This window comes from Zophobas morio, unplaced genomic scaffold, assembly GCF_036711695.1.
Source record: "Zophobas morio isolate AGI-343-1 ecotype UQ-CSIRO unplaced genomic scaffold, CSIRO_AGI_Zmor_V1 ptg000799l, whole genome shotgun sequence".
Classification (NCBI taxonomy): domain Eukaryota; kingdom Metazoa; phylum Arthropoda; class Insecta; order Coleoptera; family Tenebrionidae; genus Zophobas; species Zophobas morio.
The window spans coordinates 78,636-92,267 of NW_026972902.1; the positions used below are offsets into that span (position 1 = coordinate 78,636).

General features: G+C 32.0%; 1 protein-coding gene and 2 long non-coding RNA genes across 3 annotated transcripts; 2 read left to right on the forward strand and 1 right to left on the reverse strand.

Annotated features, from left to right (window-relative positions):
- The first annotated feature begins 5,188 nt into the window (after window positions 1–5,188).
- Window positions 5,189–6,345, forward strand: LOC135121942 (uncharacterized). The gene is made up of 4 exons (XR_010279171.1): window positions 5,189–5,260; window positions 5,310–5,515; window positions 5,584–5,851; window positions 6,224–6,345. It is a non-coding gene; the product is annotated as an uncharacterized LOC135121942 (long non-coding RNA).
- Window positions 6,346–6,621: 276 nt separating this feature from the next.
- Window positions 6,622–7,395, reverse strand: LOC135121932 (small ribosomal subunit protein uS11m-like). The gene is made up of 5 exons (XM_064046204.1): window positions 7,319–7,395; window positions 7,076–7,263; window positions 6,940–7,009; window positions 6,808–6,874; window positions 6,622–6,718 (listed from the first exon to the last, which is right to left on the reverse strand). Exons 2-5 carry the CDS (start codon window positions 7,101–7,103, stop codon window positions 6,635–6,637), a joined length of 249 nt encoding a protein of 82 aa, XP_063902274.1. The 5' UTR covers window positions 7,104–7,263; window positions 7,319–7,395; the 3' UTR covers window positions 6,622–6,634.
- A 4,278-nt stretch (window positions 7,396–11,673) lies between these two features.
- LOC135121933 (uncharacterized) lies at window positions 11,674–12,233 on the forward strand. The gene is made up of 3 exons (XR_010279167.1): window positions 11,674–11,750; window positions 11,807–11,887; window positions 11,978–12,233. It is a non-coding gene; the product is annotated as an uncharacterized LOC135121933 (long non-coding RNA).
- Window positions 12,234–13,632: the final 1,399 nt, after the last annotated feature.

Consider the following 13,632-nt stretch of genomic DNA (forward strand, 5'->3'; position numbering starts at 1 on the left):
GATGGTGGAGTAAAAGCTTATGTTTAAGCACAGATAATTCTTTATAGCAAAGCCTATTACACAAAAAAAAATATTATATAGCTTAAACATATGAGACATTAAATTCATTATTTCCGTTTTTTTACTTAATAAAAACCTTTTATTAAGAGTGTACAAACTTATGTCACTTTTTTCTGAAAAAAGGTTGCAACAGGCTTGTTCTTCTGCAATCATATATTTGAGTAAAACTTAATCAAGAATTTGAAAGACTCTTAATTAAGTAACAATATCAACCTCTTAAGTACACAAGACAAAAGAAGAGCTACCAAATTTTCAGAAGGTTAAGGGATGGCTGGATTCCGCCGCAATAGCGAAAGCACGCCTTCAAATATTGGCATAACGAGTGTTAAAAGCATATTATAAATACTCTTTGCTTTTGCTTTTTCTTATTTACTTTCTAAACACTTTATACTTTTTAATTTTTTAAATAAGCGACGTAAATTTTATATTAGTAGATTTATTAAGGTAATATTCTTTTCTATCAAAGTTTCAGTGGGATGGAAAACGCTTTCAAATAGGGTAACTTATAGTTTAAAAATTTACAAGAAAAATATGAGCTCTTTTATTGTTTTAAATGTAATAACACATATTTTACTAGAGTAAAAATTGACTGTTCTTTTTAAGAAGAGAAAAAATTACCATAACCAGTGCACTAGCAGCAATGACCGCGTAAACTATGCAGATCGTAAACTATTGAAAAAAAGAAAACTGAGCAAACTGAATTCTATTTTTATCTTAACACAAACTTACAACTTATACCCTACCCTATGGGCACCTTCAGTAACTTCTGGTAGGTAAAGTAAACTATCCTATTCCCAGCTAGCATTCAATTATTTACTTTTCAGTAATTTTCCCTCTTTAGAAGAACTTGCAAAATTTAATATATTAGGCTAGGATATGTTATATCCCACCAGAGTATCGAGTAGGAGTAATTTGAAATTAATTGATATTAATTAATAACATAGCTTCCGCAAACATAACAATCCTACGTTAAATTTTTAGTTCAGCTTTGGCGGTGATGTAGAATTTCCAACCGCCCTAGAAAGAGGACACCCGCTTTAGAAGGCAGAAAACTTTTTTACTTTATTTTAGCACTGGCATACTACGGCCGGTCCCCTTGAGACCTGAATCCGCCTAACCTGAATTCCCCCTTCTGCAGGGGTTGGTGCACGAGTGCCCACCAGTGTAAGCTCTTTGGAGAGTTATAACGACTGTCCCGAAGGACTGAAAAAGCGGAAAATATTGGGTTAGGATTCCCGCCTTCGACCTAGTGTAGCGGAAAACAGCTGAAAACCACCACCGGGAGAGGAGCATTAGGCGGAAAGACCAAGGACACCGGGAGACACCGACCAGCACCACTGCCAACCAGACCTCCTAACTATAAGCTCCTCACCGGAAGGGAGGAGCCCTTAAACACTATTTTTCATCTTTTTATTATTTATTTACAACTGACAGCTCCTAGTGCTCAATCGAGTAAAAAATTGAAATACTCGTGCTCTCAACTAAGAGTGATCGCAGACATGTTACATAATAGCTTTCAAGTAAAAAGGTGTCATTATTTTCTAGATGTTAACAAACAAAAACTAACTCTTACGCGCGACACGTGGCGGAGGTAACGTGACCCGTTCCATGACTCGTAAATAAGTTCACGACAGCAGCCGATTAGTGTGCCTGGCTAGCCTGCCGTAATAGACCACGCTGGGCTTGGAAGACACGTTTAAGGCTCCCTCTGTAGGCACCGGCGAAGAGCATCATTTCCTACAAACCACGCCTTTGTCAGAACATGCAGCAGTTTGTTCTGTCGCACTTGAAATGCAGACGCTACTGTGGTGGGGTCAGAGTTCAAGCAGCAGACGCGTGTTATTAGTGACTGGCTGTAGGACATACACAATTGCCGTTTAATTTGCATAGAAAGCTTGCTCTTGCTGCATAGTAAAGGATAAAGCACTTGGTTGCTGTCTAGAACTTCGCCACTAAATAACCCATGTGCGACTGCCAGGAAATTTTGTCGTCAACGATGACTCCCAAAATGTTTCTCTTGAGAAACCACGGAATTTTCGCGCTACCAAAGGTTAAGGGCGGGAGCGGCGCGGATATATAAATAGTACCAGTACTATGCTACTAGTATAGTACTAGTAACAGACACTAGTCTGTACGAGAAACCTGAGTCTAAGCCCATACCTTTCACAGTAACGAGCCGCGACAAAGACCACCGTATGCCAGTGTCTGGTGCTAATACCATACCACAGTCCTAACCAGTCAGGTCAAGCGTGTGTCCTTCGGAATCAAAGGAAAATGTAGTATAGTAAACATCACTCATAAATAGACTATGTATCTGTCTGCGTCCGTCTTTGGTACTAACATAACAGACGGCTCACCTAGCCACTTAGCAGCTTTCGTTAACTATTTATTTAGTGTTCAAGTTAACTACGACTGCTCAGACTAGGCCAATTAGATTTAAAACTGGAGTCAGCTGGCAAAGCTAGTACTCAACGCGTGGCAATCTAACAAGGAAATAGTTTGGTTACCTATTTGTTTTTTATTGTTAGTTTTTGCTATAAAATCATTAAACTGACGAGCAATTCTCGTATCCTATCGGCTAGCTAAACTGAGCATCAGTTTAATACAGGGAAGAGAACACCTGCCTGTAGACTTTACAAACGTCTGCTTTTTTGTCAACTTTAAGAGGAGGCCTTTCGACCCGTGCTTCTCTAACATAACTGATAACTCAGCTAGTTAGCTATATGCAGCCTGCGCCTCTCTCAGTGCTAGTTCACCCTGAATCCAGAACTAAGCTAAGGAAGGTACCATAATCACGACCCTAGGTTTGGTCCATAATTAGAGAACGAGTCCAAGCCTCAACTCGGAAGCTGGCCATGTTGGCCTTAAATTAATGTACATTATCCGCCTAAGCAGAGGGCCTCAAGGATAATCGTTGTCGTGACACCATCGGGTAGTAGAGGGTGACACGACCAAAGCTTAGATGAATCGACATTGAAAAAGCAATCTGCCTGAGGAAGACAACCTATTGAGCGGCCTAGATGGAAACCATCGGCAACCCGCAAGGACTAAGACAGATCGCTGGCGCGAATTTTAATTTATAGGACCTTCTGGGCCACTTTACGAACATGTTTCTCCGAACCTGTATAGTTGATTCTTTCAAAACATGAATAGTGTACGATACAAAGCGAATGATCCCAAAATGATCACACAGTCAACGATCCCACTAAGATCACCAACCTATGCCATAGCCAAAGTCAACAACTAAGAAGACTAAGGTCTTACCTTCTGCAGTCGCAACTAAGTAAAGGTTTTTCACACACGTCCGAGATTTAAGTTAGATTTAAGTTAGATTTAAGTGAGTTAGATGCACAGGACGTGCGAAAAAACGAGCAAATTGCTCTGCTCTTATACGTGATTCTCAAGCAGCTAAGCATGTCAAAAAGGCTTCATTTTAGGTTTCTTAATTATAATAGTGTCTATTACTAGTCAATAAAGCCTATAGGTTAGCAGTAGTAGAAGCACTCTTGTACCAAAGTATTTTTTTTTTGCTTGACTTAATTTTTATATAAGTTTATTTAGATTTAGTACTAATACTTAGATAATCTTATTATTTTTTTATTACATTTAATTTTTATTGTACTATATTTTATTCTACTTTTTTTTATTTTATTTTATTTTATTTTATTTTATTTTATTGTTTTATTTTTGCTCAAATGGAAGAGCTCTATTTTAGTATTAAATTTTACAATGTTAAATTATTTTCTAAAGGTATTCTTGTTGATTTATTGAGTTAAACTGTATTAGCATTTAATCAGGTTTATTACTTATATGATTTTAGATAATTTGAATTATATAGTAACAAGGATTATTCTCTAAGTCAACAACCATTGCTAGCGCGAGGTTAGTAACCTAAAGTCCTCTGTAAAATTATGAGCTTATAAAATTTTATTTGTTTGAAGCCAACAAGATGCGTTTTTTAGTAAAAGCGCTCTGCTCTTCATCGCGTTCATAGCTTCACCTACGATTAAACTTCTTACACTTATACCTTTAATGAAATGAGCTTTACCAAGCCGGTAACACAAATTTTTCTTAAAAAAACTCCTTGTTTCTTAACGAGTGATTTTGGCTCTGGTAGAGAGCTCTTGAGCAGCAACTTTGGGATTGCCCGAAGTAAGCTCCGATATCTGATTTATTAAGTTTCTTATAGAAATATGACAGACAGCCATCTGTTCAAGGATCAAGAACTGTCGAAATGAAAGCTATGCAATGCATAAGTACGTAAAAAACTATATTTGAAGGCTTTAAGTAAAGTCTTCTGCTGAGAACTCTATAAAATAAAAAGATTACAAATCGCATTAAAATTCTCTTAGTAAGAATTTAATACTCATCATTATTAATAAAAATATTATTTCGTTAAGTTTTAGCAGTGAGTCCGAAAATCCTATGGTTCCTATGGAGGGTGTAGAAGAACTAAAGGCTTTCTTTCTGGAAACAAGCCTTATCTTAAATTATAAAGTTCTTTAAAAGCTTTCATTGTAACCTATAAAGTCCGGTTGTTTTCATTCATACAAAAATCATAAACCCAACTTATATTACATGATAGATTCCTCATATCCAAGTTATAAATAAACAAATTCACTATTCCAAAAGTATTTCGTTGAAGAGCATATATGAGGGTTAATGAAGTTTAAATATATTTAAAGCTTTGAACAAGTTAAGTTTTTTGTACACTTAAAAGTAAAACTTAATAAACGGCAGGAGGTACCTGAAATTAATGGTCAAGTTACGGAATACTTAACTTACGTATAGCTCAAAAAAATTCGTTCCATTCTTCACTACTACTAATATAAGCCTTTACAGAGGATCTCATATTATAGTATAGTAATTATCTCCTGCAATAATTTATAAGGACCCGGCAAGCCTCCAAGAAGAAAAGGGCCGGATGAAAAAAATTAGAAAGCTCGTGCATCCGCCACCCCGTTAAAGCAAATTTGGTTCCCACTTTTTATATAACGGCTTCACATGCTCCATAGCTTTTTGCTGGTGATTAAGACGGTGTTGCTCTGTTCATCTTTTTTTTACGTATATACAATTGTAATAGTAGTTATCTTTATATACTTAAAAAATTATTTTTGATTTTTTAATAGTTGGCACTTTTAAACCTTAATCCCTTGGTAGTCTATTGCTTCCTTTTGGTCTCTATTTGGTAAATAACCAGGTAACTATTATATCTAGTAGCGTTCCTTATTATTTATATTTTTTCAAAGTTTAATTATGTCAACACGCAAAATAATTGTAAAAGCCAAGGGTGCTGGTCTTAGCGAGTTTGAGCGTTTTGTAGAGCAAGCTTTACATGACCTACAAAATAATACTGACGAAGAATTCAGTCGTTCTTTGCAGACGCTCTATTTATGTTCTGCCAAAGAAGTTCCTGTGGGACAGGGCCGTAAAGCCGTTGTGTTATTTGTTCCAGGTATATATAAATATATATATTTCAGTAGTTTTATTTTCCCACTCATCTAATTATTTCATGCAACGCAGTTCCACTTCTCTCCCGGTTCCACACCATTCAGAAACGCTTAGTGAGAGAGCTTGAGAAAAAATTAAGTGGAAAACACGTCCTTGTAATCGCACAACGACGTGTTCTAAAACCAGAAAAAAGAGGACATCGCGCTTATAGGCAACCTCGTCCGCGTTCACGCACTTTTACTGCTTTCTGCGACGCATTTCTCGAAGATCTCGTGTTTCCCACAGAGATCCTCGGAAAGAGAACTCGCTATCGGCTGGATGGCTCTCGCGTTACTAAAGTGTAAGTTTTAATTTTTGGATGTTCTAAAATTTTTAGTATTTTGAATTACTTTTATATTTAAGGTTCCCTTTTTTAATTTCATTTTTATTAGTAAGTTACTTTACTTCGTTTATTATCTTAAATTAATTTTTATTAGTAGTAAATTTGCTTAGAATTTTAAATTATATTTTTTTCATCTAAATTATGTTAGTAAACAGTTTTACAATACTGTTTAATTGGTCAAACTTTTTTAATCATTTTTTAGTAAATAATTTTTCTGTTTATTAATTTTTTTTAACTATTTTTTTAGTAAATTGGCTAATTTTGCATTTTTATTTAAAACATTTTTTTAATCTAAATTTTTATTAAAGAGTTTTACTGTGATTTTTTTAGGATCTTTGATTCTAAGGATGAGAAAAACATTGAACACAAGCTCGACACTTTCTCTTCCGTATATAAAAAGTTGACTGGACTGTCTGTTATTTTTGAATTTTCAGTTTCTGTCTGACTATTGAATGCTCTTTCAAAATAAATTTTTTTATTTAATTTCTCGTTTTTAGTTAAAATCTTTTTTTTAAGCCATTTTAAGAAATTTCATACTTTTCATTAGTAAGCTCGTAGTATTTATATAAGTTTTAAAATTTTTTTATTAAGAATACAAAATCTTTAACTATGGTCGGCAGAGAAAAATTAGTTATACATAATTTTTTTGAAGTTTAACAATTTATTAGATTTTTTAAAAAAATTAAAATTTGCTTGTCCTTTCAGTTCACAATTTTAAAAATAATTTTAAAAAAATGAAATTTAAATTCTTCTTGGCTTTCTGGGCCTACACCCGTTATGGGGAAAACTAGTGACATCTTCTACAGATTCAACCACAAGTCCGCCCTATAAAAAAAAGAATATCACTACAAAAAAATTTTAAAAAATTCCATATGAATTTATTTTTTTAAAAAATTACTAAAAAGAAAGTATACCTGCTGTAAACCTTTCACTGCGCCCAATCTGCCAGGGCCTATGCCCCTCAAAACTACGTGGATTTTTCTAACAAGAATGTTTAATATATTAAAAAATTAATAAAAGTTGTTCGTGAGCGGTAAAAGTTTTACCTAACTCCATTAGCAGAGAAAACAGCCCCTCCGATACTTTTTCCTGCTTCTTGGGCGGCTATTGGAGTTTCTAGAAATTAAAAAAATAATAAAATTCCTCTAATGAAAAAATAAATTTTTAATAATATATACAAACTTCTTTTAGATTTTTTAAAGCCGACCATTCCTGTTGAACGAACTGCAAGAGTACGACCAGCATTCGTACTGAGAGTTATTATGGTATTATTGGTCGTGCACAAGACATAAGCAATACAAGTTTCGCTTTGGTTTACTTTGTAAGGATCTTTTACCGGCCCTTTAGCCTTTAGTATTTTGGTAGTGGCTCTTAATAAAAATATATAAAAAAGAATTTTATAAAAACCAAAAGGAATAGTTTAACCTTCTGAGAGGTATAAAAAATTCGCTGCTTTTATAAAAATATGGACGTAAGATGTTTAAAATTCCCCCTAGCGACAGTAACATAGTAGGCAAGGTGGCAAAAGTGGACTTTCGTCGCGTGCTAAAATAATAGTGATGTGCGAAGTATTTTGCAAATATGGTAATTCATAATTATATATATTTTTTAAATATTCGTAATCGTAATTTTTTACATTAATTTAAGCCCTTTAATTTGATATCCTTTACTTACAAACTACGAATATAAAAAAGCATTGCAATGATATATCAATTATAAGCTTTCATGTATATTCTTCTTTTTTAATTATTTGCAAATATTTATTGATTGCTAAGTTATTCAATTTTATAGTTTTCAAATATTCATTTGTTAATTACACTAGAGAAATAATTTAAACAAACCTTAATCGGCTGCATTAATCAAACAGTTTTTAAAACATTAGGCTTTATGTGTTTTATAAAAATAATTATGGCTGCTTTTATTTACTGTTGTAAAATGTACTCTCGCCTACATACACTTTTGGCATCTTATATGTAAATTACATTTGACTTTACACAGAAAAATGAAAATATTTTTAATCATGGTAATTATTGTATATAAAAAACAATTTTCAAATAATAATTGGTATTTAATTTATACCAATATGCTTATTTTTTTATATAATTATAACAATGTTTACATAACTCGGAATACACTGTTAATTTCTGTAAAAAAAATTTAATGACAAAGACATTAAAAGTAGGACACTTAGAGGATGCTTCATTTTAAGATAAAAAAGTTAATGTAAAAGCCTGATATCTTTTTAAAATCTTACTAAACATTTGTCTTTAGAATTATTAAGTTGGTTCTTGTATTATTATAGCAAGACTAGAACTCTATCGATAAATAAATTGGTCGCCAAGAAGCGAGATCGTGCATTTACAGTAATAATTTACGAACAATTAAAAAAAAGGGAGTGCAAATTGTATAACAATTTATTAAAAGCCTTGGTTAACGTAAATTATGACAAAAGTGACTAAATATTAAAAGTTTTAGGAAATTTGTTAAAGCTATACTTATGACAAACCCCCATCTTCGTAACAAACTTATGCTGCCTTTATTGTGTTTTCCTACACCTTGGTGTGTCTAAATCAGGTAATACATTATTTTGGTTTTATATAAATAATTGCTTTTAAACATTGCGATCTTGACCTTTTCTATTGAACAGTTACCTAGGACATTTCAAAAAAAATCTAAGTATATAATTTTGCACATATAAAAGATTTTTTTTTTATAATAAAATCTGTTTTAACTAAAAAAAGAAATTGCACCTACTCAAACTCATTTGTTAACTGCACTTTTTATTGTTTCTCTTTTCTCTCTTGTAAACTGAGTTATGTTACAAAGTTCTTATTATAATTATATCGTATGGACAGGCATTATAAGATTACTATACGTTTATTTTACTATTCCTACAAACTTTAACAATTTGCAAAGGGGCGGTAAAACACGTAGCTAGCAAAAAATTAGCAAGAATTTATAATCTGGAGTCTAGATCAAGATTACAAAACAATTAAATGTTACATCAGTAATATTTTGATACAAAAAAAAGCATTCCTCAATATTTACAAAAACGAAATGTTTGCCTCATTCTCAATGAGCAGCTGTTAAAATTATAACATAAAATTACTTAAGTTATTGTGGCTTAACTTACCCTTTAAGATTGTCAACTTGCTCAGCCCCTAAATCTTTTATTACCACAGCATCTATAAGAACTATCACAATCAAAGTTATGAGTATTGTAACATAGTTTTAAAGAAGTAATAAATTTAACCTGACTTTAAAAATTATTTCTGTTCTCGTTTTGCTCTTTTAAATTACATACATATTAAGCGCTATTTCGGTGGGGGGTAGATACTATTTTAAAAATTGTTAGGTGCTCCACACCGATAAATATATTTTAACTTTAAATGCAAGATTGGCGTTTGCCTATCATTACGAAAATACTCTGTTATGCTTTATAAGAATTTATTTTTAACTTTCTACATGAACCTTTTTAACGGGTACAGAAATATTGATACAAACTGAACCTTTTAGACAACTACATTTTATTATTAACTGAGAGTTGTAACTATGCGCATAAGTCATAATTGAACAAAACAACATTTCACCAGGTTAAAGAAAGTTTATTGGAAAATTATATAAAATATTGTGTATGGACAATAGAAATAAATTTATAGTCTAAAACCAAAGAAATTAGAAATCTTTACAATAATGTTATTTAAGAGCATTGTAATTTAGTATAACGAAGTACTTTTCTTAGCTATTAAGGCTCCAGACCAACTCTATATTTACTGAAAACTACCCTTAGGAAAAACAATTATGGCTACCATATAGCAAAAATATCAAAAATGAGATTATACTGTGTTGTGAAAAGCTAATCAATGTAAGTAATGAGCCATAATAATATGCTTTTGCCTTGCAGCTAATCCGAGAATATAACATTAGAATGCCTTATTAAGTTTGTGCCAACTTAATAATTCAAGTTTCTATACTAAAAAGCGGTTGAGTACAAAAATTATTTCATAAAACACGTAATGGCTATGACAAAATTTTGAAACCTTTATCAAGTAAAAAACATTTCACTTTGTATTACTAATATTATGTTTTAAAGGTTAAATTGTATTTAGATAGGATCCAGTAATATACTCACAGCCTTGTGTGCGCTATGCCCCTCGTTACCGGCATGTTAAAGATATTTCCTTTACTACTAGGGGAAGGTTTGCTTGTCTATCTATCAGTCCCCGCGTCGTTAGTTTTCGCCACTAGAGAAACTATTGTATATCTCTTTTATGATTTCAAAGTTGACTTGAATTGAAAACTTTTACTCTCCTGTGAAGTATTCCAACATTAGCTTCTTAATTGATCCGGTCTTGATGTTGGTAATTAATTATTAGTAAAACCCTTTTATTCAAATCTGAAGTTAAATTCGCCATCAAGAGTGGGTAACTGTTTACTTGCTACATGTCAGATGCGATGAGAAGTAGGGATAAAGCTAAATATATTGCGGAGAAACAATTAAAGTATCTAGAAAGTCAAATAAAACACATTCCAGCCTCTTTCAAGGATTCGCCTTTAAAAGTAAATAAAAAATTTATAAAGCTATCAAAAGACGTGATAGTTTTTTTTATAATACGTAATATGATGTATTCATTAAAATGATACTGCTTTAGGCGGTAAGGATGCCTTTGTCAGATATTGGAAACAGTAAGGAGGAACTTATTCAAGGAAACACGACTGTTCAGCTTTCCCATACATCTGTTGTTAATCTTAAAAATGATTTTTTATTACCTCAAGATGTAGATTCTCCAATTTTCATCGGAAAAAGGAATGTTCCTCTAGGCAACCAATTTTTTAGAAAAAAAAAATTTAAAAAACTTAAAATTAGCTTGTTAGAGCAAAAATCTTATGGTAAACTCTTATCGCAATCTATTAAGAACACTGAGGATGGTCCAATAACTTCGCCGCTCTATACCACTTATCAAAGTGAAAAAGAAAAGGCTGTTAACGTTAACAAAAAATTAAAACACACAGAAAATAAAGTTGAAAATAATTTAACCCATATAACAGCTTACACTCAGATAAAACTTCCATGTTGGCAGAGAGAATTCCTTGAGAGCCCTGTTGCTCTTTCGAGTTTTAATTCAAAGGCAGCGATAACTCACTATTCCCCTTATAGTGGCTCAGTTACTTTTCCGCGTACTTCTCCTACCTGCATTCCACTTTCAAAATCGCGAAATTTTATTAAGGCTACTTATAATGGAACTCTTACTTCTTCTAGAATTGAAGGAGAATATAATAAACTTTTTACGTTTACTCCTAGAGGAGCTTTAATTAAAAGCAAAACTGATAAAACAAAGCAAGCTTTTAACGAAATCTCCCGCAAAAATTTTCAAACTTTTAAAAGAATGAAAACACTGTTAACTTCTCAGATAGTTGAAAGGCCTTTGAAGAAAATAACTTTAAGCAAGCCAGACAGGTTTGTAACAAAAATTGTACATTTAAGGAAGAAAGAAAACTTATTAACTTTAGTTTATTTCAATTAAAAAAAGTAACAACTGGACTTAAAACCGTTCAAACAAGCCTTCACACCAAAATTAAAAGGTAAATCCTCCGTAATAAAAAAATTATAATTACACAATAATTGCAAATAAAGAAAAGGATTGACCGAATCTTTTTTCAGTGCGTTAAAAAAAAGAGAAAATTTTTTAAATTTGAAGGAGGCACGTAAGGAACTAGTTGTACACAGAATTTTCTTATGATGCTTAGACTTATATATAACAGCTTCACTCCTCTTAAAGGTACTTAGTATTACTTTTGAATATGAATATGCAGTCGTTTCTGCTGCTTCCGCTTCTACGACCGTTCGGGTTCGAAAGTAAGATTATTATCTGTTTTTATCAACTATTTTACAAATATTATACTGGGGGAAAGCTCTTTCATTTTTATTGAGAAGGGACTGTTTGAGAAACTTAGCATCAAAGTTGACCAAAAATTAAGTTTGCAAAATATCTGGTGCCATTATATTTAAATAATTTAAAGTTTTTGAGTATTATGTAATTTTCGTACGATCGAAGAAGCAATTTTTATTAATTAACTAAACAGTTACAGATATTACATAGACTGTAAGGGTGGCAGCAATCCCGCGGTGTCATTGTTTTTCGTTAGGAGTAAATATGAATTACGTGTCTTGGAAGGATGATTGTGAATCACAAATCGGGAGATGCTCAGGATATATTAAACAACAGCTTACTGCTTGCGAGGTGCGCTAAGCCTCGAAATGGATTACGGACTTTAATTAATAACACTAAAGCTTAAAGTAATACAGTGAACTTCCTCTTAAATAAATCTGTTCTCCGAATTTTTTTTCCGAGTTTGTTTTAGTTGCTACTGTGAATTATTATTCAGCGGACGTTTACCACTCTACTAGTGGGGATTCATTATGTAAAATTATGATAATCTTTGAGCCTACCAAAAGATGAAGTTTAAAATTTTAAGTTTTTATTGGAAAAGGACTAGTTACTAAAGTTAAGTCAGCGAATTATTAGAGAAGCTAAGATACAATTTAAAGTAAATCAAACATAATCGAAATTATCATTCTGTAAATAAATTTTTACGCTTATATCGCTCAATAGATATTAGCCCCTAGAACTACAGATCGCGAGAAGTTACGTATTACTTACACAAACTTTACTCTTTTGTGAATGGTTTACTGGTAAATAGTTTGGCCTGTCGTTTCTAAAGTTATGTTTTACTACTTTCAGTTATATTTTAAACATATTAAGAAAATTAGTTATCGAACAGCATAAAAAAGACATTAACTTTAGTTTTTGACATGTGCAGAATTTTTTTTTAAATAACCGCAGCGTTTTAACCAGGAGAATGCAGATATAAACATCTTTACTGAATAGAGGCCTAATATACAAGCGAGTACCGCTCACATCTAACTATTGTCTATTAAAGCACAAGTGGGCTATAAAAAAAATTCTGCGCTTGCTGGTTTTTCGTGTGGTAATGTAGTCGCCATTCTTTTTGTTTTATTCAAATGAAGTTTTCTTATATTGACTTTATTTGTTGATCTGCAAAACATTCATTCGCATACTAACTACTTTGGCAATATTATACTCTGTACAGAATCCCAATTTCTTTTATCTCAAATTTTTTTAATCTGCCACAATTGGTTATATATAACTTTCAGTTAGGAAAAAGAAGCTTAAAATATTTGAAAAAATATATATAAAAAATATAAAAAATTGTTCATACCTAACTTTAAAAACTTGAATTATATAAATTAGGAATTCAGAGAACCTAATACTCTAAATTTGGTGAACTGTTCAAATTAATGATATCTTTTTTAGTTTGATTAACGACTTATTCCGTTGTACATAAATTTTTTCGGTTTATGCTTCATGAGTGAATACCCTAACCAAGTATGTATAATAGTACTATTTTTTTGTCAGTAATCTATTATTTACTGGATTGAACAATTTAATTACAGAGTTTTTGACTATATCAGTAATCCTTTCTTGTAATCTGGCACTCGTTCTTATTAACAAGGTAAAAAAAATTATCTAAAATTATTTCGTAGGGCTAAAAAAGTAAGAATGATTGGCTCAAATTACTCTAATAAACCCTAAGAAATACTATATATAGATACCACGGACGCTGTTTACAAATGTGCGTTGTTTTTAATTACCTCAATTCGGTAAGATTTAACGGTTTTTTGTTTAGATTTTCTTTCAAGACATGCTTCATAAAAA

Bases quoted from the DNA above. Each gene is read 5' to 3' on its own strand.
- LOC135121932 (XM_064046204.1), bottom strand. From the start codon at position 7,103: ATGGTCGGCTTTAAAAAATCTAAAAGAA. The intron at 7,010-7,075 runs GTTTGTATATAT...TTTAATTTCTAG, and splicing joins CTTTAAAAAATCTAAAAGAA to AAACTCCAATAGCCGCCCAA. The intron at 6,719-6,807 runs GTATACTTTCTT...TTTTTTTTATAG, and splicing joins CAGTGAAAGGTTTACAGCAG to GGCGGACTTGTGGTTGAATC.